The sequence below is a fragment of the Carcharhinus amblyrhynchos genome, chromosome 19, assembly GCF_965287045.1.
Source record: "Carcharhinus amblyrhynchos chromosome 19, sCarAmb.v2.hapA, whole genome shotgun sequence".
Lineage (NCBI taxonomy): Eukaryota > Metazoa > Chordata > Chondrichthyes > Carcharhiniformes > Carcharhinidae > Carcharhinus > Carcharhinus amblyrhynchos.
Window position 1 is genome coordinate 2,348,193 of NC_137342.1, and position 25,209 is coordinate 2,373,401.

The 25,209-nt window shown below is 42.6% G+C and overlaps 1 protein-coding gene across 1 annotated transcript in view; it reads right to left on the bottom strand.

The window, feature by feature from the left end:
* The window catches only part of LOC145355579 (cilia- and flagella-associated protein 54-like), a 306,344-nt gene that overhangs the window by 31,071 nt on the left and 250,064 nt on the right, over window positions 1-25,209 (bottom strand). Inside the window, exons 48-53 of the mRNA XM_080207830.1 lie at window positions 24,348-24,501; window positions 20,749-20,850; window positions 15,144-15,285; window positions 10,976-11,179; window positions 9,294-9,389; window positions 7,052-7,269 (exon numbers count right to left, since the gene is read on the bottom strand). Coding sequence (XP_080063956.1) covers window positions 7,052-7,269; window positions 9,294-9,389; window positions 10,976-11,179; window positions 15,144-15,285; window positions 20,749-20,850; window positions 24,348-24,501 — 916 coding nt within the window. The remainder of the gene's footprint in view (window positions 1-7,051; window positions 7,270-9,293; window positions 9,390-10,975; window positions 11,180-15,143; window positions 15,286-20,748; window positions 20,851-24,347; window positions 24,502-25,209) is intronic.

Sequence of the window (25,209 nt, forward strand, 5' to 3'; positions counted from 1 at the left end):
TCTACATACTGAGTCAAAAAACCTTCCTGCACACTTTGCACAAAAACTGACCCCTCTAACGAGCTAGAGCTATAACAATTCCAATCAATATTAGTAAAGTTAAAATCCCCCATAACAATTACCCTATTACTTTCACTCCTAACCAGGATCGTCTCCGCAATCCTTTCCTCAACCTCTCTAGAACTTTTAGGAGGTCTATAAAAGACTCCCAACAGGGTGACCTCTCCTCTCCTATTTCTAATCTCCGCCCATACTACCTCAACAGACAAGTCCTCATCAAACCTCCTCTCTGACACTGTAATACAATCCCTGACCAATAATGCTACCCCTCCCCCCCTTCTACCTCCTTCTCTACTTCGACTAAAACATTTAAACCCCGGGACCTGCAGCATCCATTCCTGCCCCTGCTCTATCCATGTCTCTGAAATGGCCACAACATCGAAGTCCCAGGTACTGATCCACGCTGCAAGTTCACCCACTTCATTGCGAATACTCCTCGCATTGAAGTAAACACATTTCAAACCCTGCTCCACCCCACCCCTGCGATGCCATGCATTGCAGTCCCCATCCATGCACCCCTCACTTTCAACCCCTCTACTCAGGATCCCTCCCCCCCTCCGAATCAGTTTAAACTTCCCTGCATAACCCTAGCAAACTTACCCCCCAGGATATTGGTCCCCTTCTGATTCAGGTGTAGACCATCCCTCTTATAGAGGTCCCACCTTCCCCAGAACGAGCCCCAATTGCTTAAGTACCTGAACCCCTCCCTCCTGCACCATCCTCTCAGCCACAAGTTCAAACTTTCCCTTTCTCTATTCCTCTCTAAACTATCTCGTGGCACAGGCAAGAGTCCGGAGATAACCACTCTATCAGTCTTGGCCTTTAGTTTCCACCCCAACTCCATAAATCTCTGCTTAATATCCCCTTCCCTTAACCTCCCTATGTCATGTGTCCCCACATGAACAATAACTTGGGGTTGATCTCCCTCTCCTCTAAGAGTCCTGAATACCTTTTCAGATACATCCCGGACCCCAGCCCCTGATAGGCAACACACCAGCCCTGAGTCCCTACCTTTACTTCCGACCCTCCTATCTGTCCCCTTAACCGTGGAGTCCCCAATCACGAGGCCCAATCGTTTACAGCCCCTAACCACCTGAGCTTTCACACTAGGCTCACCCCCAGTGACCTGGTCCCTTTGACTATCCCCAGTTGTTTCCTCCTGAACTGTAGCCTCCAGGACCGAAAACCTATTTTGGAGGGGAACCGCCCCAGGGGATTGTCCCCCCGATTGCTTCTTTCCCCTCTTCCTGGCAGTGACCCAAGACTCATTTTTAGGAGTGACTATTTCCTTATAACTCCTATCGATTTCCACCTCTGCCTCCCGAATTATGCGGAGTTCCTCTAACTCCACCTCCAGCTCCTTTACACGCTCCTCCAGAAGCTGCAATCTAACACACTTCCTACAAGTAAACTCCCCTGAAACACTACTAGATTCCCTCACCACATACATCCCAGACAGTGCTGGAATGGCGACATATTTCCAAGTCAGGGTGATATGCGGCTTGGAGGAGAACTTGCAGGCGGTAGTGTTCCTAAGTATCTGCTGCCCTTGTCCTTCAAGGTGGTAGAGGTCACAAGTATGGAAAGTGCTGCCTGAGAAGCCTTGGTGAGTTCCTGAAGTGTATTTTGTAGATGGTACACACTGCTGTCACTATGTGGCAGTGCCAAATGAAATAAAGTGGGCTGCTTTGTTTTGAATAGTGTTGAGCTACTTGAGTGTTGTTGGAGCTGCACTCATCCAGGCAAATGGAGACTATTCCATCACACTCTGACTTGTGCCTTGTGGATGGTGGATTTGGAAGTGGGTTACTCATCACAGGATTCCTCTGACCTGGTGTTGTAGCCACAGTATTTCATAGCGAGGGGGATTGAATATAAAAGTAGGGAGGTCTTGCTGCAGCTGTATAGGGCATTGGTGAGGCCGCAGCTGGAGTACTGTGTGCAGTTTTGGGCACCGCACCTGCGCAAGGATATTTTGGCCCTGGAGGGAGTGCAGAGGAGGTTTACTAGGCTGATACCGGAGTTGAGGGGATTGAGCTATGAGGAGAGGCTGAATAAACTTGGCTTGTACTCGTTAGAGTTTAGAAGAATGAGGGGAGATCTCATTGAGACGTATAAGATGATGAATGGGATGGATAGGATAGAGGTGGAGAGACTCTTCCCGCTCAAAAAAGACAGTAGGACTAGGGGGCACAGCCTCAAGATAAAGGGGAGGCGGTTTAGAACGGAGTTGAGGAGGAACTTCTTCACTCAAAGGGTGGTGAATCTCTGGAATTCTCTGCCCGTTGAAGTGGTGGAGGCTGCCTCGCTAAATATTTTTAAGAAGCGGGTTGATGGGTTCTTGATAAGAGAGGGGATTAAGGGTTATGGGGAGAGGGCGGGAAAGTGGAACTGAGCCATCAATAAGATCAGCCATGATCTTATTGAATGGCGGGGCAGGCTCGAAGGGCTAGATGGCCTACTCCTGCTCCTATTTCTTATGTTCTTATGTTCTTATTTATGTGGCAGGCCAATTCAATTTCTGATCAGTAGTAATCCCCAGAGGCTTTACTGAGCACCTTTGGTCTGTACACAATCAGAACCCTGACCTTCCGGTTGTTTGCCATTTTAACACACGATCCTGCTCCCATGCCCACATTGCTGCCCAGGGCCAGTGAAGCTCAATGTAAATGGGAGAATAGGCATTTTACAGCATTCCAGTCTCAACACTGAATTCAACAACTTCAGATGGTTAGAACATTACAGCGCAGTACAGGCCCTTCGGCCCTCGATGTTAGCTCAACCCCATCTTAGCCTCCTTTGTTTTCATTTTATAAATTGTTTTACTGTTAGAACATAGAACATTACAGCGCAGAACAGGCCCTTCGGCCCACGATGTTGCGCCGACCAGTTAAAAAACAATGACCCTCTAACCTAAACCAATCCCTTTCCATCCATAAACCTATCCACGGATCTCTTAAACGCCCCCAAACTAGGCGCATTTACAACTGTTCCCTACCATTTATTTCTTTATTGTCTGTCTTCATTTTTCTTCCCCCCACCACTCTTTCCCCTTACTTTATTTCCCATTTCCTTACCTTTTCTCCCTTTTTGCTTCCTCTTTCCCCGTTTTTCTAAATTTTACCTCTCTCCCACCCATTCCTCCCCCCATATCTTCATCTGTCACAGTTTACCCTCTGATTTCAGCTTCTCTGCCGTTTGGCCATTCACACCCTTTATTCTCTCTATGGACTGCCAGTAGCAGCCTTTTCCCCTGGTTTCTGTGGCTGTCTTTCATTCCCTCACCCTGCAGTATAAATATCTCCCGCTTTCTATACCTTTTAGCTTTGACAAAGGGTCATGTGGACACGAAACGCCAGCTCTTTGTGCTGCTAGACCTGCTGAAACTTTCCAGCGTTTTCTCTTTTGGTAACCCCAAAATGTTGATTATTGGGTGATTTAATGATGGTAATGCTATTATGTTAAGGAGAGATGGTTAGATTCTCTCTTGTAGGAGATGGTCATTGTCTTGCACTTGTGTGGTTTGAATGTTGCTTGTTACTTATTGGCTCAAGCCTGTATATTGTACTGATTTTGCTGTATATGATCACTGACTGCTTCAGTATCTGTGGAGTCATGAATCCCATTGAGTAATTATCAGAAAACATCCCCACGTGTGACCTTATGATGGAAGGTAAATCACTGATGAAGCAACTGAAGATGGAAAGGGGTTGACTGAGGAAGGCGTATTGCTGTCCATCATGATGATACTGTGTTTTAATATATTTTATGTTTTTGTAGAGTGTTTTAAGAGTCAGTGTTTTTTTAAAAGGAGCCAGTGTGTCTGGTAAACCTGCGGCTCAGATGCTGGAACAGCAGGATAATCACTCATTTTAGCTGTGTATTATTTATTTAGCAGGAGGTTAATAGCCTGTTGTTTATCAATAAAGAGGACCCCAGGGTTTCTTTGAGCAATATAATGGAAAATGTGTTTAGCTGTACAGGGTCATCTGATCATGAGGTTGATGGGAGGAGCTAGTTTAGTAACAGAGAAATACCTTTCTGTGTTATTTGCTGACTGGAGTTGCTTAAAGATGGAGGCTGCTCTGAAAATCAAAGCCTCTCTAAAAGCTCCAAGGCCATTACCCAAATCAGAGCAAGTATATCTGTGATTGCTAACTATATTTAAAGTGTGTTTAAATTCTATGAGAAATATTGTTAAATATTGTTTAATTAGAACTGAAATGGTGAAAAATTAGAATGGTTTCCTTTCATTATAAATATTATTCAACTGATAAAAGTTAAGCCACTTCAGATTATTTGAACGATATTTAAACTGTGTTATGATTAGAGTTTATTTTGATAAAAGATCTCTAATTTATCAGCAGAATCACTCTGGAGCGAAGCATCCATTCCTCACATTTATGCAAAAATAAAACAAAGTGTTAGAACATAGAACATAGAACATTACAGCGCAGAACAGGCCCTTCGGCCCACGATGTTGCGCCGACCAGTTAAAAAACAATGACCCACTAACCTAAACCAATCCCTTTTCGTCCATAAACCTATCCACGGATCTCTTAAACGCCCCCAAACTAGGCGCATTTACAACCGCAGCAGGCAGGGCATTCCAATCCCTCACCACCCTCTGGGTAAAGAACCTACCCCTGACATCCGTCCTATAACTACCCCCCCTTAATTTAAAGCCATGCCTTCCTATTGGAATTCCTATTGGAATCATGAATTCCAAGTGTCTATTGATGTGACATCAATAAATATAAACTGATGTACAGTTAAATCCACATGTGAGAATTTTCTCACAGCTATTGTTGCTGCATTGTGTAACATCACCAGACAAATAGAGTCAATGATGTATCCATTGCACTTCCAGTACAGCCAAGGCAACTTTGAGAACATTCCAAACTCATACACTGGAGAGCATTTTGTCGGGTGCAGTTACATCTTTATTTTGGGCAATAGCATTTTTCAGTGTGCTGTCCCTATGCCACTCTGTTACCCTAAATGATGCTAACTTTTGCACATCAATGTAGAAATGAGCCATAGAAGCCAAGCTTGATTCAAAGTCAATGCTAATATTTGGGCTGGTGCAGTGGTTAGCACTGCTGCCTCATAGCACCCAGCTCAATTCCAGCCTCAGGTCACTGTCTGTGTGGGGTTTGCACATTCTGCCTGTGTCTGTGTGGGTTTCGTCCGAGTGCTCCAGTTTCCTCCCATAGTCCAAAGATATGCAGGTTAGATGGATTGGCCATGTTAAGTTGCCCCTTAGTGTCAGTGGGATTAGCAGGGTAACTGTGTGGGGTTATGGGAATAGGCACTGGGTGGGATTGTGGTCAGTACAGACACAATGGGCTGAATGGCCTCTTTCTGTATTGTAAGGATTCTGTGATTTCTAATCTGAAATGCAAGAGCGTATCGACGCTATGAATGGTTTCAGTCCCTAGGTTAGAGCATGGAAAATCATGGTCCCCATTCCTGACTGACTACAATTAGAAGTTCCTATGTGTGGACATGTTGAGAAATGATGTGGAAATGCCGGTGTTGAACTGGGGTAAACACTAACCATGTTGAGAAAAACAGGTTTGTCTGTGGTTCACACCAATGTTTACATATGAGAAATGGTCACTTTAGATGAGACATAAGGGGGCACCTGGCAGCTATATATCAATACTTCATCATTTCAGGGAAAGCAGTCAGCTTCAGGAAGGAGAAGGGAAATGGGGGCATATGTGAATAGAGGAAAAGTAGGAGAAAGGACTTTGATTTTTCAGTTTTTTCAATAACGATAATGGCTTTTATTTTTTTTTGAATATCATTAGGTATACATTTTTCTTTGACTGCATTTCATATTTCTCCACACTAATTTTAGGAGAGTTAAATAAGTTTCCATGGAGACTGCACTTAGCTCAGTTCGCTAAATAGCTAGTGTGTAGTTTAGAATAATGCCAATGAGAAATTTGGTTTTGGTTCCAGCTGAGTTCGACCTGGGATCCACTTCTGCACATTGCCCCGGAGAGCAGAAGGCAATGGCAAACCGTCACAAACAGAAGTGCCAAGAAAACAGCTCAGGGTGAAATATCAGCAAACAATGATCCAAGGACCTGCCATTGGGTCGCACTCATGAATGAATGAAATAAATTTCCCTGGGTCATTCAGACTGAAGAAGCTTAGAGGCTTGAGGCAAATGCAAACATGAAACCAGACAATCCTGTTTATTATTAAGGATGGACAACAAATACTGGTCTTGCCAACACTATTTTCACACCAAGAAATATAATTTCCCATTAAAAACAGATACACAATCTAAGATAGACTGCAATATGCACAATTTGAATTTGTTGACAGTGCCAAAAGTTTTAAAAGTAAACCAAGGAGGCTAAGAAATCACAATTTTATTTTTGTGCTGCCATTTGGAAAAAAAAACTTCAAGTCTTCATTTTGCAGACTGTAAATGTAGGTAATTTAATTTCTTATTGTGAAATGTTTGCTGTACAAATCACTCAAGACAGGTTTAGTTTTGTCATTAGTTCTGAGATCTGAATGCCAATTCTATGTTCGGGTTCTTGAAGGTTAGGCAAGTCTAAGTGAGGACTACCTATTAAATAACAGATGTTTCTCAGGCTCTGGCTGGGGTGGTTTTAATTCATGGCGTTCAAAAAAATTATTTGAAGCAATTCAAATCAGCTCATGTAAATCAGCTCATTCTTGACAGTATTTGATCTGAGTAGCTGACAGAATATAATTGGTTAAGTTGTACAAAAGCAATGAATACAACTAAGCTGATGGGCTGAGTGGTCTTTTCTTAATTTGTGTTGCTTGATGTCACTACAGCAAATAGCTATAATGAACCATAATAAATGACATCACAGGGTGTACTAATTAACCATTACTACACACTTTATTGGTTTGGTATTGAAAACTTATATGGCCTTTTCTAGGCCATCCAGGAAGTCATTGGAAAATTTACCATAAAATACTGCAAATGTAAACTTACCTCAGGGTGGAAATCCATAAATCTGAGGCTGCCATCAAACATTTCATACAGGATTACAGGAATAGGCTCAGCGCTGCAGCTATTTTTATATGTATGTAGGTACGTCTTTAAAAATTGATGTATTAATGTCTGACGTAGGCAAATGGCTGTGTTAAATACAGGTGTCTGAACTCCATCTTCAATGTCTTTTATAGCACACCTCATGAAATCCATGTCAACTGAAACAAAAATATTCAAGGATTCAATTTTAAAATAAATATACAAAATATCTCAGGTATTGATAACCAAAGATCCCTTGCTCCACAATAATAAGCTTACATCAAAATCATTACTGGTGTCAATTGTTATGCTTTTGGAACTGCAATAAATCATTACATTCCCCTATTTTTGATCACAATACAAATTGAATATTATACTTAGCAGGCTCTTTGAATCTACAACTAGGCAAGAACATCTAAAATATGTGTCAAATATAGGGAGCCACATGATGCAGCGATTACTACACGGAATATGGCTAGTATAACATTTGGGTCTGGGCTTGACTCTGTTCTGCCAGTCTCGTTTCCCACCAAATGTAACCAAAATAAGCAAGTCTGAGTGCAGGGCCAGCATTGATTGTCCATCCCTAAGTCCTTTGAGACAGTGTGGTGACTTGCCTTCTTAAACTGTTACATTCCATGTGGCATTGATACATTTACCATGTTGTTAGGAAGGGATTTGCAGTCTTCTGATCTTGCAACAGTGAAGGAATGATGATATATTTCCAAGTCAGAGTGGTTTGTATCTTGGAGGTGGTATTCTCAACAGCCTGCTGCCCATCCAACTATGTGGAGGTTGTAGGTTTGTTGAAGGAGGTTTGACTTCTCCATGTCAAGGAGAATTGGTTAGATTCCTTTGTCGGATAGATTATTGCTTATTTAAGCTTTATTGTTGCTACAGAGGAAGTGGGGTTGGAATGGGTGGGGATGTGTTGGCAAGTGGGAAATGGAAGTGGCTGAGGATGACTTTGGAATTAACAAAGTGGAAGTAGCCAGAAATTTGGAGAGTGGTTATGAAAGTTGGAGAGTCTAAAGCAGCCTTAGAGCACAGGTGACTAAAGGGAGATTTAATACAGATGTTCTAAACTATAAATGGTGTTGATAGTGCAGATACAGGGAAGAACGTAAGATAAAAGAACCACATGGGCTATGAGGGAAAAATAGGCCATGAGTTGTTATGATCTGTAAGTACTGAAAAGGTCAGGGTCAAAGGGCAATTAAATGTTGGTTTGAATAGGAAGCATTTTGCAGGATGATGGGGAAAGAGCAGGGAAGTGGGACTAATTAGTTAAGTCTTTCAAAAAGCCACCAGAGGCACATAATGAGCTTCTTTAACTGTTTTATGCTTCTTAGACAATTTACATGTTGGGAGTTGTTTAAGGAGGACAGAGTGACAACAGAAATGGCAGGTGAATCTGAGATGGAGGTTGAAATCACCGAGGATGAGGAATTGCACAGTGGAGAGGATATAGGAGAAGAGGAAAAAGGATAGCCAATCTCATTCACCCTGCCACCACTGCCAGTGAGAGCGGAGAATTTGGTGCTTAGCCGAAACTACATTCACTGCAGCGGGACCAGAGAACCCGAGCTGCAGATGAAGTCGGATAATCCCGGCGTTTGTTCAAGGCCGGATCGTTATCATGCAGAAGCCAGGTTTCAGACAAAACCAGGTTGTCAATGTAACCATCCACAACAAATGAAAGCCTTATTTTGGGTGAATGGTCCACCTGGAAGTGGTATGATTGGGCCATGAAATGAAGGAAAAAGGAAAAAATTACCCCAGAAAGGCCAAAGAATAAAAGCACAATTCAGTTACAAACTGTAGACCACACTAGCATACGCAACACAATTGCACTTCCAATTCTAACACTTATCACCCTTATATCCAGGGAACGTTCTTCAATTAGTGCTATATAATAAAACATGGCCAGGAATGGTGTCAGTGGAGTTAATTTATAAGTTAGTGCATTTATCAGCCCCATGTTAACAAAACGGGAACATTTTCATTTGATTGGTTTGTATGAGGATTCTCATATAAATTAAGACAATCTCAGAACGTAGCAGATGAAATTGAGACCAAATTACAGAAAGAACATCTGTCGCTGAGGTCAGTTGAATATGAGGTGTTTATAGCTTTGCCTTATGAAAATAAAGCTGTCTGAAAATGATATCTACTAATGAATAAACAATATGTCTCCAACTACCTCCATGCATTTGCGCCTCAGAAGGTTCAGTAAAAGGAATCTTGAACTCAGGATTTCCTGACTTTTCAGCCTCCGAATATTCAACTATGTGTCGAACTAAGAGGTAAACACACAAAATTAATTATCAATTATATTTGAACAGACACCATTCTCTGAATTTACTGATTATGAATACTGTAACCAATCCAATCAATGTCCCTTTATGGTTGACACTGGTAAATAGGATGGAGCAGTTTGAACCTGCTGACATACAAATCCAGGGAAAACATTTGGAAAAGCTGATTAATCGTTTCAAATAATCTGTGTCAGCTCCAAAAAAAAAGTAACAAATTAAAAATTTACAATTGGAAAATAGTTATGAAAGGTCCATTAAACACCCGGGTTCAAAGCAACTGGAATTCTATTTATTTTTTACAACATTATTTTAATTTTTGTGTATGTGTGTGTGCATGCGTGAGAAAAAGAGTGTGAGTGAGTAGCCTAGATGTTCGAATCACCAGGGTTCCTGTACCCCAGCAAAAGAGTTGATGGTGATCCCATTCCAGTTGGCTGCCCATAGCCATTCAGCCAAGGGTAAGAATTCTGCCTTCAAAACTGCCAGCTAATCAAATGAATGGGAGTGCTCTGGTCCTAGCAACGCCACTGGGGGTGCAACATTGAAACCAGGAGCAGGAGTAGGTCTTTCAGCCTGCTCCAACATTCAATGCTGTCTCAGGTGATCCTCTCTCTAAAATCCCACTTTCTCTCACCTTGATGTCATTAAAATCTAAAAAGAAAATCCATCTCTTTCTTGAATACATTCAGTGAGTTTGCATCTACAGCCTGTTGAGGTAGCAAATTCCACAGGTTCGCTGTCCTTTGAGCGAAGAAACCTTTCTTCATGTCAGTCCTAAATGGTCTACCGCATATCCTGCAACTGTGTCCCTGGTTCTAGATTCCCATGGTGTGTGTGTCGATATGGGCAATCTTCTTGGAGATCCTCTCCACTTGGATCCGGCAGTTTGCGGTGTCAATGGGAGTCATGATGTCGAGATGCCGGTGTTTACCCCAGTCCAAAGCCAGCATCTCTACATCCAAGCCCAACACCACTAACACTGGTAACCAAACCAGTTGACTTTCATAGGAGACAGAGTCAGAGATTGTACTACAATTCGCAAAGATTCCCCTGTATAAGGTCTCAGTCATGCTGAGGTCTTGATTAAAGTTAAGCGTTGGAGTCCAGAGTGAATTTAATGTAGCACTGATTCTCTGACCACCAGTACAGCACAACTGCATCCGTATTAACCTGATTCTGTGACCACCAATATGGCCACACCCATATCAATCTCAATTATTATACGATGTCTAATTAACCATGTTTATCTTAATTGGGTCTGATTTAGACATTGCTGTGCAACTTAATTGTATAAAATCAGATGTAGGTGATCCTTCCAGAGTGTGAACCCTCCTGCACACCAGCCAAATGTAGGCCTTGTCAAGCTCCTTTGCTGTTTTTAACTCTACATACCGGCAACAATTACAATGGTGGGATTCTGAAGGGACTTGTAACTGTTTGGTCAAAGTTTGGCTTTTCTTTGGTGCTGCGCTGTGGGCAGATCTGGAGTTACGTGTATCTGGATACTTCCTGAGTGAGGCTATGTGATCGCCTGCGGTCTCATGAGAATAAAGGTCAAGTGTCTGACCTGGAAGGAGATTGAGGCTGTAGATCCTGCGGAGGTGGTTACTGTAATGTAGAAGATGAATTGTGTTCAGTTTTGTTGCAGCCCTTCTGTATGATGCCATGATACTCAAAATTTCATCTGGTGCTGCTTCATTATTCTCCTCTTTCCTCTCTTGCACCTTTTCTCCTTGTATGGAAACTAAACTCGGCAGCAATTCATCATTTTCTAGAGAAAGATCATTTTCAAAAAAAATGACAAATGTCATGGAAAGAGTGAACTGTGAATGATATGTTCTTTTGATCAATTTAGATGGTTAACTGTATCTTAACAAAGGATTATATTAAATTAACTTTGAAAAAATCTTGTTTAGAAAGAGAAGAATGGAGGTTATATTACAAAATACTAGAGCTCTAAAGAAGTCATGCAGATTTAAAACATTAATGCACAAATGCTGTCGGACTTACTGAGTTTTTCAACCATCTTCTGTTTTTATTTCAGATCTCCAGCATCTGAAGAATTGTATTTTGATTGTCTGGATATTGTACAGGTCTTGCTGCACTTGGACATGGGTATCTGAGGAGGTGGGAATGGTGCTGACCATTGTGCAATCATCAGTGAACATCCCCACTTCTACCTTACGATGCAGGGAGGCCATTGATGAAGTCCTTGAAGAGGTTTGGCCTTGGACACTCCCCTGAGGAACTCTGAGTCGCAAAAACCCAGCCTGCAGGTGGTCAGGAAGGCGAATGGGATGCTGGCCTTCATAGCGAGGGGGATAGAATATAAAAGTAGGGAGGTCTTGCTGCAACTGTACAGGGCACTGGTGAGGCCGCAGCTGGAACTTCTTCACTCAAAGGGTGGTGAATCTCTGGAATTCTCTGCCCGTTGAAGTGGTGGAGGCTGCCTCACTAAGTATATTTAAGACGCAGGTGGATAGGTTTTTGATAGGCAAGGGGATTAAGGGTTATGGGGAGAGGGCGGGCAAGTGGAACTGAGCCATGGCAGATCAGCCATGATCTTATTGAATGGCGGGGCAGGCTCGAAGGGCTAGATGGCCTACTCCTGCTCCTACTTCTTATGTTCATGCAATGAAGTCCTCAGACTGAGATAACTGACCTTCAACTGCAACCATTTTCCCTTGTGCTGGGTATGATTCCACCAGTGGAGAGTCCTCCCACCCCCACCAACTGCCATTGACTTCACCTTTCGTTAGGGCTCCTTAACAGCACTCCTGGTCAAACATTGCCTTGGAGTCAAGGGCAATCAGTGACTTTCACCTCACCACTTGATTTTTGCTCTTTTGTCCATGTGAGCTTGATAGGAAGGAGCTATTTTCCCATGTAGAGAGGTCAATATCTAGGGGACATTCATTTGAAAAGATTGGCAGGAGGATTAAAACAGAGTTGAGAAAACATTTTTTATCCAAAGGTTGATGGGGATCTGTAACTCTGCTTTGGAGGGTGGTAAAAATACTTATATCTGCATTTGACATACTGGAATCTACAGAGTCATGAACCAAGAGGTGGAAAGAAAGATTCCATTGTATTGCCCTCTTTCAGCTGGCGTACTGTGATGGAGAGGCTCTCTGTCAAATGGTCAAAGTGGGAAAAGACCCATCCTCGCTCTATTTTCACAAGGATTGGCAGAGGTTCACACATCTGCAATTATGGAGGCAGCTGGACATCTAAATCACTAGCTGCCTCCACTGAAATCGGAGTTTGCTAGGTCAGGAGTGTGAAATCAGGAGTGTGCATATTAGAACTTGGTGCATTCATTTGAATAATCAGGATACAACTTTGGAAAGGTAAGGCATTCCTTTGGAAAAGGTCCCAGGGCACCTTTGGGAGAAGTAGGGCACCCTTTGAGATTGTTATAAATGAACAGCGTGACATAGATAGGATGCAAAACTGGGCGGAGAAGTGGCAGATGGACTTCAACCAGGATAAATGTGTAGTGGTCCATTTTGGCAGGACCAATGGAATGAAGGAGTATAATATCAAGGGTAAGACTCTTAGCAGTGTTGAGGATCAGAAGGACCTTGGGGTCCGGGACTCTTAAATCGGCCTCGCAGGTAGAGGATGTGGTTAAGAAGGCGTATAGTGTACTGGCCTTCATTAACCGAGGGATTGAGATTAGGAGTCGGGAGATAATGTTGCAGCTTTATAAGACCCTAGTTAGACCTCTCTTGGAGTACTGTGCTCAGTTCTGGTCGCCTCACTACAGGAAGGATGTGGAAGCTATTGAAAGGCTGCAGGGGAAATTTACAAGGATGTTGCCTGGATTGGGTGGCATGCCTTATGAGGATAGGTTGAGGGAGCTCAGTCTTTTCTCCTTGGAGAGATGAAGGATGAGAGGTGACCTGATAGAGGTGTATAAGATGTTGAGAGGTATAGATTGGGTGGATTCTCAGAGGCTACTTCCCAGGGCTGAAATGGTTGCTACGAGAGGACACAGGTTTAAGGTGCTGGAGAGCAGGTACAGAGGAGATGTCAGGGGTAAGTTTTTCACTCAGAGGGTGGTGGGTGAGTGGAATCGGCTGCCGTCAGTGGTGGTGGAGGCAGATTCGATCAGGACTTTTAAGAGACTTCTGGATGAGTACACGGGACTTAATAGGATTGAGGGTTATAAAAAAGCCTGGTAGGTAGAGATATGATCGGCGCAACTTGTGGGCCGATGGGCCTGTTTGTGCTTAGTTTATGTTCTATATTCTAACATGATGTGCATTTTTCTATGTACAAACTCATTGGAGCTGTCTAAATGTCAAAAAAACTGACAAGCTGTTAAGAGAGTTTTAAATGCTATCATGGACTGACAACTGTCAAGGAGCTTTCAAAGGATTCTAGGTGAGTTAGCGCAGAGGATATAATGGCAAAGAGTGGTGGGAGGGGGACATGTATCGGCAGGCTCAACTTCCAATCCATCCTGCCCCCAAGGAATGAAAAATTGGAAATGCGTGCAGCCATTTTTAACGGTTGGGTTTACAGAGCCAAGATTTCTCTTGTTTCTATACACCGTGCCCTGTCCTTCCCTTAGCTTACGGGCTAACACCAGTGCCTGTTGCCAGCTTTTGTCTGGAGGTCTCTAGAATCATCATCAGCCGCACTGATAAATAAGGAAATGGCATAACTTGCTGGGACAACATTTACATTCAGCAAGTAGCAACCAGTGGCCATCCAAGTGGGGTAAGTGGAAATGAGATTGGCAGCACAGCACCTGGCCTCATTGTCCAATTCACCCAGCCTGTCCACCACTGTTCCAATTGATTACAGATAGGATAGCACAGGAAAAGCTAGCCACAAGGAGCAAACCTGTTTATTAATAACAAGTTTACAAAAGCTAGAGTTACACAGCAGAAGATAGAAAATCAAGTAGTTAAATGAGCTTAAAAATCTGTCACAAAGCAGAAATCGTTTGCAGTTTTTTCAATATTTCTTGGGTTTTTACATTTTGAGTCATAGATCATCGAACCCTACAGTGCAGAAAGAGGCCCTTTGGCCCATCGACTCTGCACCGAACACAATCCCACCCAGGCCCTATCCCCATATCCCTACATATTATACCTACTAATCCCTCTAACCTACACATCCCTGGACACTAAGGGGCAATTTCCTAGCACGACCAATCAACCTAACCCACACATCTTTGGACTGTGGGAGGAAACTGGAGTACCCGGAGGAAACCCATGCAGACACGAGGAGAATGTGCAAACTCCACACAGACAGTGACCCGAGCCTGGAATCGAACCCAGGACCCTGGAGCTGTGAAGCAGCAGTGCTAACCACTGTGCCGCCCAATTTTGTAACTGGTTGTCCAGCTCTCAAGAATGGGCAGCCTGCCCAACTCCCTTCCTGACTTTGATAAAAGACACTGCCAACAGGACTTGGTCAGACAGCCAATCTGACCTGGTCGCTATGATATTTGTGGCCACCCCTAAAATTTGCCCCCACCTCCCCCCACCCTCCCCTCCACCCCCATTCCTGCCCTGCTGTAATATTCTATCTGATTAGTCTGAGAAACAGTAACAGGTGATATAATGAAACTGCTTTTGAGTATGGTGATAACGGATTATAGCTTCAATCATCTCCTAGGACATGGCTTTCCCGTAACAGTAAGTGTCACAGTAGGTGATAATGCCACACTGACATTTTCAAAACCTGCTGGATGAAAAATTGGAAGTGAAAGTTCTTACCAGTTTGAAAATCTTGATGTGATGCCAAACTATCCAGAATTACAAATTCATCCAAGTGGTTTTCAACGATGTTTTTCATGTTTTCTGCATCTACAAACTTGTCTCTGATTATTATCTGGGCGTTGCACATTGTTCTAAGGGTCTAACCAACAGACAATAAGTTTAATGTTTATCAGTGTCACAAGTAGGCTTACATTAACACTGCAATGAATTTACTGTGAAAATCCCCTAGTCACCACACTCCGGCGCCCTTTCAGATACGCTGTGGGAGAATTTAGCACGGCCAATGCAGCTAACTAGGACATCTTTTGGACAGTGGGAGGAAACCGGAGCATCCAAAGGAAACACATGCAGTTGCGGAGAGTATCAGGATTTTAACCCAGTGACAGTGAAGGAATGGTGATATATTTCCAAGTCAGGATGGTGTGATGCCTGGAGGGGAACTTGCAGGTGGTGATGTTCCCAGGTATCTGGTGCCCTTGTCCTTTTAGAGGAATGTAATGACTCAGGAGCTTTGGTGAGTTCCTACAGTGCATCTTTTAAAGTCCAAAGTGTGAGAGCTGCACCAGGAAAGGTGATGACATGTGGCACTGTGATGTTATGGATCCTGGGAAGCCAGCTTGTGAGTTGAAATTAAGAATGATCAAAACGTGAAATGAACAGGTGGTTGACCAAAGTGTCTGACAAACACTTGTACTTGAATATGGGATTTTACTGTGTCAACACTATTGCCATGTCCATGCAGCAGGGACAGAGTGGTATCCCATTATAAAGCCCATCCAGGTTTCAGATCCACTCAAATCACCTGCATTGGAAAGAGTGTCGTGTTCCCAGTATCTGCCCATAACATTACTGAGTTTAGAGTAAATTTTGGGATCCAAGAGGAGGTACAGAATGCAGTGGAGACAGCCCATACCCCCTCAGTCCTTCATTTAAAACACAGCATCTCAGGATCACCAGTTAAGATACAACAAGATAGCGAGCAGAGAAAGGAATTCCAAATCTGTGACGTAGACATTAGATAGAAAGAGTTATGAATATATGAACTGTTTCCACTGTTTGCAGTGATACATTTGGATTTGAAGGGGTTAAAAATGGAGTTTTGAACATTCTTGGTGCGCAGAAAGAAAAATGAATTCAGAAATGGGAGCTATAGACATGGTAAACAAAGGGGTATGCAGTGTAGCAGAGCTGAAAAACTGAGAAGAATCAAGCACATCTTAAGCTTAAGCTTATGCTCAAGCTTGGATGCAGGATAAAGCCCAGACAAGCTGTCAAGTTGCTTCCTTGGTTTGTTAGTATAATTTGTCCTTCTGATTAAATGATTTTATATCTCTCCTGTTGCCTTATTGGTTTTATTCTTGTTGAACTACATCCGAGTAAGCCCAAATTATTATGAACTGGTGACCATGCAGCCAATCAGGTTCAAACAATTTTCGGACGGGTAAGAATGCATGTCAGGACTTACCTTTCCTTTCCCATTTCTCAACTGATCAGCACAATGTTTTCTTGTCATCTTTAAAGGTGAAGGAATTAACTGAGGGTGTAATTCTTTACTCAGAGGTTAGTAAGGGCGTGGAATGCCCTGCCTGCAGCAGTTGTGGACTCGCCAACTTTAAGGGTGTTCAAATGGTCAGTGGACAGGCATATGGATAACATTGGAATAGTTTAAGATGTAAAGTAAAAGGTAAAGACATGTCCTAACCATTGCACACACTATAGACAAGGAAATTCAATGATAAAAGGCAAAAATACAGAGTTCAGTGTTTGAGTCCTTTCCTGAAGGCAAACTTTTCCACAAATTGAAATTCAGATGGGGCTCAGGCCAATGTAAACTGCAATTTCTGGAACCGATCTCTTCTGAACTGTAATCCTCTTTTATTCAAAAGTTGATGATATTGCACCTGAGGTTCCTTTTGATTAAAATTCTCTATCTCTGTGATGGATTTCACAATGTAACAGACATAAGGCTTTGAACTTGATTTCTACTGATTGACCAAAAGCAATCATAGAACATAGAACATTACAGCACAGTACAGGCCCTTCGGCCCTCGATGTTGCACCGACCAGTGGAACCAATCTAATGACCCTCTAACCTAAACTATTCCAATGTTATCCATATGCCTATCCACTGACCATTTGAATGCCCTTAAAGTTGTTAAGTCCACAACTGCTGCAGGCAGGGCATTCCATGCCCTTACTACCCTCTGAGTAAAGAACCTACCTCTGACATCCCTCCTATATTTATCACCCCTCAATTTAAAGCTACGTCCCCTTGTGTTAGCCATCACCATCCGAGGAAAAAGGCTCTCACTGTCCACCCTATCTAATCCTCTGATCATCTTGTATGCCTCTTAACCTTCTCTCTAACGAAAACAACCTCAAGTCCCTCAGCCTTTCCTCATAAGACCTTCCCACCATACCAGGCAACATCCTGGTAAATCTCCTCTGCACCCTTTCCAATGCTTCCACATCCTTCTTATAATGTGGCGACCAGAACTGTACGCAATACTCCAAGTGCGGCCGCACCAGAGTTTTGTACAGCTGCAACATGATCTCACAGCTCCAAAATTCAATCCCTCCACCAATAAAAGCTAACACACCGTTAACAAAGTTCTTAACAACCAACCAGGCATTGTAAAAAAAGACATTTCAAAAGAGTTATTCTGGGCACATGACCACTCTCCCTGTAATGATTTTGGAAGGTAATTGATTATATTGTATCTGTACAGGCCTTGGTTACTGTGTTATAGCCTAGGTGATTCATTTTCTTAGTGTCCCAGCCATCACTACTGAATGGACCATTCTTCCCTGCAATGAGCTAGGAAGAACACGTTATATATCGCCATTGCCCTGAGAGACTTTGTGTCTCTATCTGAAAGGTAGTTTTATAGAAATACAAATAATGAGAGCCAGGTACAAACTCCAGTTCAACTTTGAAGTAATTCTTGACATCAGGAAGTGTGAAATTTCATAGGAGGTATGCTTTGGCACCATAATTATAATTCACATCGGAAACTTCCAAAAAAAATGACCATCTTGTAATACCAGTCATGTCAGGTGAGCTGTGGTAACCATCTTAAATCTATGTTTGGTTTCTTTAAAAGACATTTTCAAAGAAGTTCAATATATATATATATTTGACCAGCCTATGCAATAAAAGATTATTATTAGACGTGCACATATCATATGGTCATAACAGATAGATCTGGATGGTAAAGAATGACCTTAATGGTCAGCAATTGTATTAGGAAGGGCGTGAGGATCATTATGACCTTATGGTAATTGAAGACAGTTTGAGAAAATAGCATCAGTATCTTGTCAGTATAAAGAGAGGATACTGATGCCAACCTTGAGATTAAGATGCAATAGACAGAGTGCCTAATAAAAGGAAAGTGAGTTCAGGATGAGGACATGATTGCTTTTATTCAGGAGTGATAGAGAGTAAGGAGTGAATGCATTGAAGATGAGAGATCTTCTGGCATCTGGTACATATTGTAGTGCCCTACTGGAAGACGAGATCATTCACAGTAAAGACAGGGAGACTGGCTTGTTTAAACAATTGCTACAAAAGGAGCCGAACGCTCAGAAGTCAGACATCTCAGGAGGTGTTGAGTTTGCAGATTTGCAACCTGCAAAGAGATGTTGACTGAACAACGTTGTATGCTATGACAAACAAAGGCATTAGCGCAGTGGCTGTTTCAACACAACAGCTAAAGCAGGCACTTGCCGAGTACAAGAAAGAGAACAAGAATCCCAGGTTAAAACCTGGAAGAGGGTGAGGATGCCCTTCGAAAAGTTGTTAACTGGTATCACTGAGAGGCGAGTCACTCTCAGTGTCAGCTGTAAATGTACAAACTAGAGGAAAGTTAGCAGATTGTGGTTGCTGCTATTATAAAGTGGAGGAGGGGGAGAGGGGGTGGTGAGGGGGAGAGGGGGTGGTGGGGAGGAGATCCCTGATGTACAACAGAACAAACTAGGTGTTTGTGCATCTGAAGGAGAGGAAGTTAGCCATTATGCTCGACAGTGAATGGCCAGAAATGATTGAAACACCCATAGTACCATGGTCAGTTGATCTCATGGTTACATATCCCCCACATCTCTCTGAAGATGAATTAGGATGATTTCTTGTTGCTGTGATATCAAGAATGATTATTCAATATCCAAATAGTTAACTGGTGGGCAAAAAGGAATAATCTGTTCATTCTTTGAAGGTGTGCTGGAAAGAACAGCATTGATTGTACTTTTTGGGTCTGATTTCACCATTTTCATTCCAAGTGCTGAATCTGGGCACAATTCAGATCCAACTTGGAAATCTGCTTTCAGGAGCTCTGATACACACTCAACCTGAAAAAAAATCATGAGTCTGAATTGCGCTGTGGGCAGGGCTTATCATGCCCAAAATGATTGGAGCTCTGAACTGCGCAGTTAGGAAAATAATTTGAAAATCGCACCGCTGTCACATTGCTCCCAGGCCACAAAAATCGGATAAAGCGGCCCAGGAGCGATGGTCCCCACAGACATCATCCTACCCCACAACATAACTGTCCTCCTTCTCCCCTCCCCCGCCACCCAGACTGATCACGACCCTCTGCCCCCTTTCCACCCCACTGATCGCCCGTAGAGTGGCAACGGAGCCCCCTGCTCCTGCCCCCCCAACAGACAATGATCTGCCCTCCTTCCTCCCCCCACCAGATAACGATTGGGCCTCCCTCCTCCCTCACCCCCACCCACCGGGGATACATCTGACCCGTCTCTCCATCTCCCCTCCCCACCAGAAAATGACTGGGCCTTCCTTCTCCCGCTCCACTCAACCAGAGAATGATCTAGCCTCCCCTCCACCCTCCCCCTCCGATCTGAGTTAGAGAGCCATTGGAAGCTCTGAACTTACCTCTTCAGAAGCTGGAGCGCCTGCAACCTTTGCCAAACATGTTGTTTTGCGCTGAATCTGGATGCGCGAATGCGATGGTGAAGATGGGCAGGCAGGTCATTGATTCAATTGAAATGCATGCAAATACATTTACATCACCATTGCGCCTGTTTCGGGCAGGAATCGGATCATGGCCGTTTTCGGGCCTTGGTAAAGTGGGCATCTGCGCGGACACAGGCGCAGATCGCGCTAATGGCCTCATGCCCGACTTTACCACATTTTCGCACCTATCAAAATCGGACTCTTTGTTTCACGTTATGATAAATACTAAGCCCAAGATTATATTTTCATTCCTACATTATTTCAACTTTCTAAGGATGGTTTATAGATTTTTTAGTCAATCAGTCATAAATCAAGGTCACACACAATCATCTATTCTACGTTTTTGCTTTTTGAATACAAATTTCTAGATTCAATCCATTTTCTACCCTGTTTATCAGTAATGGGTTCCTATAGTTAATTTTCTTCCTGTAATGTTTCTCGTCATTACCAAAAGATTCCCAAATGTTCTGCATGTGGACTGGATTTGTCTATTAGGCTACAACACCTGTCTGTGGAGGTCCATCACAGTTAAACTACAATTCCTCCCATTTGACGTCTAATTAGTGTCTGTAAAAATTTTGAAATGCAAAGGCACAAGTGATTAATGGAGTGACTTTGAATAATTGCACAAACCTCATTTGCAGCTCTGATGGCAACCCACGCCAGAATTTTATAAATTGAAGGCGGCTTCAAAACACGTTGCAGTATTTCTATCAGTCGTCCTTGGCCAGTAATCTAGTTAATAAACAAAGTTATTGACACTTAATAAACTGTTTACTTAGGTTTGTCAAAATATGCATCCCTAAATACAGAACAAAGAATTTTTGAATCTGTGAAAAAAAAGGTTTAACCCAACTATTGTGATGAATGATTCATAAATTCTTGTAAGGGTGTTAATAGTGAATTTGATTGGCACACTCTTCTTTCACTTCTGGGTCATAACAGAAATAATAGTAGGAGGGATTACTATTTAAAGGGTGAAAAGCTGCAGCATGCTACGGTGCAGAGGGACCTGGGGGTCCTTGTGCACAAGTTGCAAAAACCCAGTCTGCAGGTGCAGCAGGTGATCAAGAAGGTGAATGGAATGCTGGCCTTCATAGCGAGGGGGATTGAATATAAAAGCAGGGAGGTCTTGCTGCAACTGTACAGGGCACTGGTGAGGCCGCAGCTGGAGTACTGTGTGCAGTTTTGGTCGCCGCACTTGCGCAAGGATATATTGGCCTTGGAGGGAGTGCAGAGGAGGTTCACTAGGCTGATACCGGAGATGAGGGGGTTGGACTATGAAGAGAGACTAAATAGACTGGGTCTGTGCTCGCTGGAGTTTTGGAGGATGAGGGGGGATCTTATAGAGACATATAAGGTAATGAAAGGAATGGCTAGGGTAGAGGTAGAGAGATTCTTCCCGCTTAGAAAGGATAGCAGAACTAGAGGGCACAGCCTCAAGATAAGGGGGGGGCAGTTTAGATCGGAGTTGAGGAGGAACTTCTTCATTCAAAGGGTGTTGAATCTCTGGAATTCTCTGCCCGTTGAAGTGGTGGAGGCTACCTTGCTGAATATATTTAAGTCACGGGTAGATAGGTTTTTGACAGATAAGGGAACTAAGGGTTATGGGGAGAAAGCGGGAAAGTGGAACTGAGTCATTTCAGATCAGCCATGATCTTATTGAATGGCGGGGCAGGCTCGAGGGGCTAGATGGCCCACTCCTGCTCCTATTTTTTATGTTCTTATATTTATCCTATTTTGGCAGAATGAAAGTTTCCTATTTGTTGATTTGTGTTCCTTTGATAAATGTATTGTTAATGATTTCTTCCACAGTTATAAGCAGGCCCTCGAGCTGTCTGCTTAGAAGTCCTTTTATTGCCGCTTAAATGGTTTAACTGGGATTTTGTTTACTTTTACTCTAAGTATTTTCTGGGATTTTTATGATGCTGAATTGTTGGAGAAAGAATGATGGGTAAGTCACATGCCTTTGGACAGTTTTAAAATTTTTATTTTCAGTTCTGGGCTGCTGTTTTAGTTAGAAGGTGTTTCACTTCAGGCTGGATGCAGTCTTCTCTCTCTCCCTGGTATTGTAAAATCTGCTGGCTAACTGGAAGCCTTCCTGGAGTACAAGTTCTGCTGTTGGTGTTTTGCTAGCTAGTAACAACAGTGTCTCTGTCTCTTGGAGCAATTTGCTGGAAGTTACAAGGCTGGGGAGTCAAAGTTTCAGCATCACGCGAGCACCCTTATTTTCAGTGTTAAACCTGTGGCAGGCATATGTTTATAGGGAAGTATGTTTGGCTGGAACATTTCATATAATTAAGGTTTATACGATATCATGGGTTTTTTTTTCCTGTTTTTTAATTGCTAAAAGTAATTGCTATATGTTAACTGTATTCTGTACCAAACTTAGTTTGAGTAAAGCTCCCTAGTGGGTTATTTTAATCATACTTGAAGTGAAACATCTCATGCTTACCCTGTGTGTGCAACATTTTCTTTTACTTCAGTTTTTAAGCATTCAGAGTCCTCTGCTCCTCTTTTAGGAAAATAGAAAAGGCACTATGCTACAAAGGGATTTATTTCAGAGTTCTTAAAGTCAAAAGGGGCTGGCAGGACAGAGCTTACTTTGTCTTGTACCTGATCAAGGAATGCTTATTACTTGCAGTATGCACCATGAATGGGGAACTGTTTAGTCCTTGCCAAGCATAGGAAAAGCACACAATGCTGTGATTGCACTGAAATAATCATGGATATTTTGCTGCTTTAGATACCTTTACCTTATCATATCACTGAATTCAGGTTTCCATGATCATTTTTGCAGTGCAAACCACACACCACTTAAATTTGCATTATTTCCAAATTGAAACAATTGCAAAGAAGATGCGGTGAGATGAAGCAGTCAGCAAATTGACTAACTGATTATAAACTTGTTTAAAATGTGTTCCTTCGTTTTTATTACTGATCTGTGTTCTTGTCTCCTTTCAAAACAGAAACCTCCTCTTTGGAACCCTGAACCTCAGAGCCTCCCTCAGGTAAACTTTAGACAGCAGACAGCTTTTGTCATGAACCTTAGACTCGAAGCTGTCATAACAGCAGAGATTGCAGTAATAGTGTCACAGGCCAGGAAGTGTGGTAGAGAACTGCAGTTCTCGTGGCAGAGCTCTTCCATGTCACACCAGATCAATGAAGACTTGAATAAGGAGCTATCTGTCTGACCCACAACTATGTCTCCAAGGATGTCATTTGGGCATTTGTGCAGTTTGACTATGAGGATTTGTAAATCAACCCCATTGCCACAACTGCTCTATCTGTGTTAATTCAAGCAACAAGAACACTTAATTATTACAATTCTAGATCCTTCCAGATTGCAACAGGAATCATACAACATTAATCAAGTGACAGGCATCCTTTATAGAACAACACTGTTCCTGTAGCTTAGAATAATTCCCACACAGCAGGGGCCCAGAGGCAGGAACTCCCTCAGGTGCATTGTGCCAGCATATCACCACACCTGTTTCTATTCAACCCAACAGGTAACACTAAAACGGTTCTCAATGACCCAGCAAGGACTTGCATGTTTACCTCTGTGAAGAAGCTGCTAAATGGTTTATTTCCTCATTTAACATAATGTTCATAAAAAGCAAATTATAAGAGAAAGTTACATAAGTCTGAGATCACGTATCAACCGACTCAAGAACAGCTTCTTCCGTGCTGTCATCAGACTTCTGAATGGACCTACCTCGCATTAAGTTGATCTTTCTCTACACCCTAGCTATGATTGTAACACTACATTCTGCACCCTCTCCTATCCTTCTCTATGAATGATATGCTTTGTCTGTATAGCATGCAAGGAACAATAGTTTTCACTGTATGCTAGTAAGAAATCAAATCAAATATCCAAAGCAAAATTTACATTAATACAAGCTTACAAAGTTGAAGGTTGTGTTTGAGAAAATAAGGCTGCCAATTAAGCAATGCATAGTAATTGTGATGGGACAGATGAAATGGACAATGTGGGGGTTGGTCACAATGATGTTTGAGTTGATTTTGGGGATGTGTGCTAAGGGATTTGTAAACACTTACCCAGAGTGTCGTGTGAAGAGTTGATAACGTGTATGTTACTTTAAGGGGTTGAAGATCAAGATCAGTTGATACCTCACCAGCATTAACCTGGCTAAGGTTCACATTTACAAAGTATAACTCAAATACAGTCACATTACACTGCAAGCTTGCAATTATCACTCTATTCTCACCTTTTTCTTAGGTTGCTTTGGAATTAAAATTAGTCCTGATTTCACTGACAGTTTGTTGTCTGATGCCATTTCAAGTTTAAATGCTTCTTTTTCAGCCTCCTCATCAAGATGGAAGTATAACAAAGCCAGTTCCAAGTATGCTTGCCTGATCAACCTACAAGATAAAATAAAAGAATCACCCTGTTTGTGTTACTCATCATTCATTTAAAATCAATGGCTGAATTTTCTTCTTGGTGGCAGGCTAGTGGTGGGACTTGGCCACTAACGTACATATGAATGCAGGTAACACCATTCCTCATTGGCTTACTGCCACTGCGGAGGAGGGAAGTGCAGCATAGTGGCAGCCTTCAAAAGGCAACACATTGTTAAGATGCAGTTTTTCAGCAGAAGAACAAAGACTTGAATGCGGCAATTTACTTTAAAAACACTAAATCTCACGGATCCAGGGTGAGGTTTCTAAATGGATACAAAATTGGCCTCGTGACAGATGCCAGAGAGTGGTTGTAGAGAGTTATTTTTCAAACTGGAGGTGGTGTGCCTCAGGGATCAGTGCTGAGCCCACTGTTATTTGTCATTTATATTAATGATTTGGATGAGAATATAGGAGGCATGGTTAGTAAGTTTGCAGATGACACCAAGATTGGTGGCATAGTGGACAGCGAAGAAAGTTATCTCCAATTGCAACGGGATCTTGATCAATTGGGCCAGTGGGCTGATGAATGGCAGATGGAGTTTAATTTAGACAAATGTGAGGCATTTTGGTAGATTGAATCAGGGCAGGACTTACTCCATGTGTAGGATAGATGCTAGCATATTGGGGAGTGTTACAGAACAAAGAGATCTAGGGGTACAGGTTCATAGC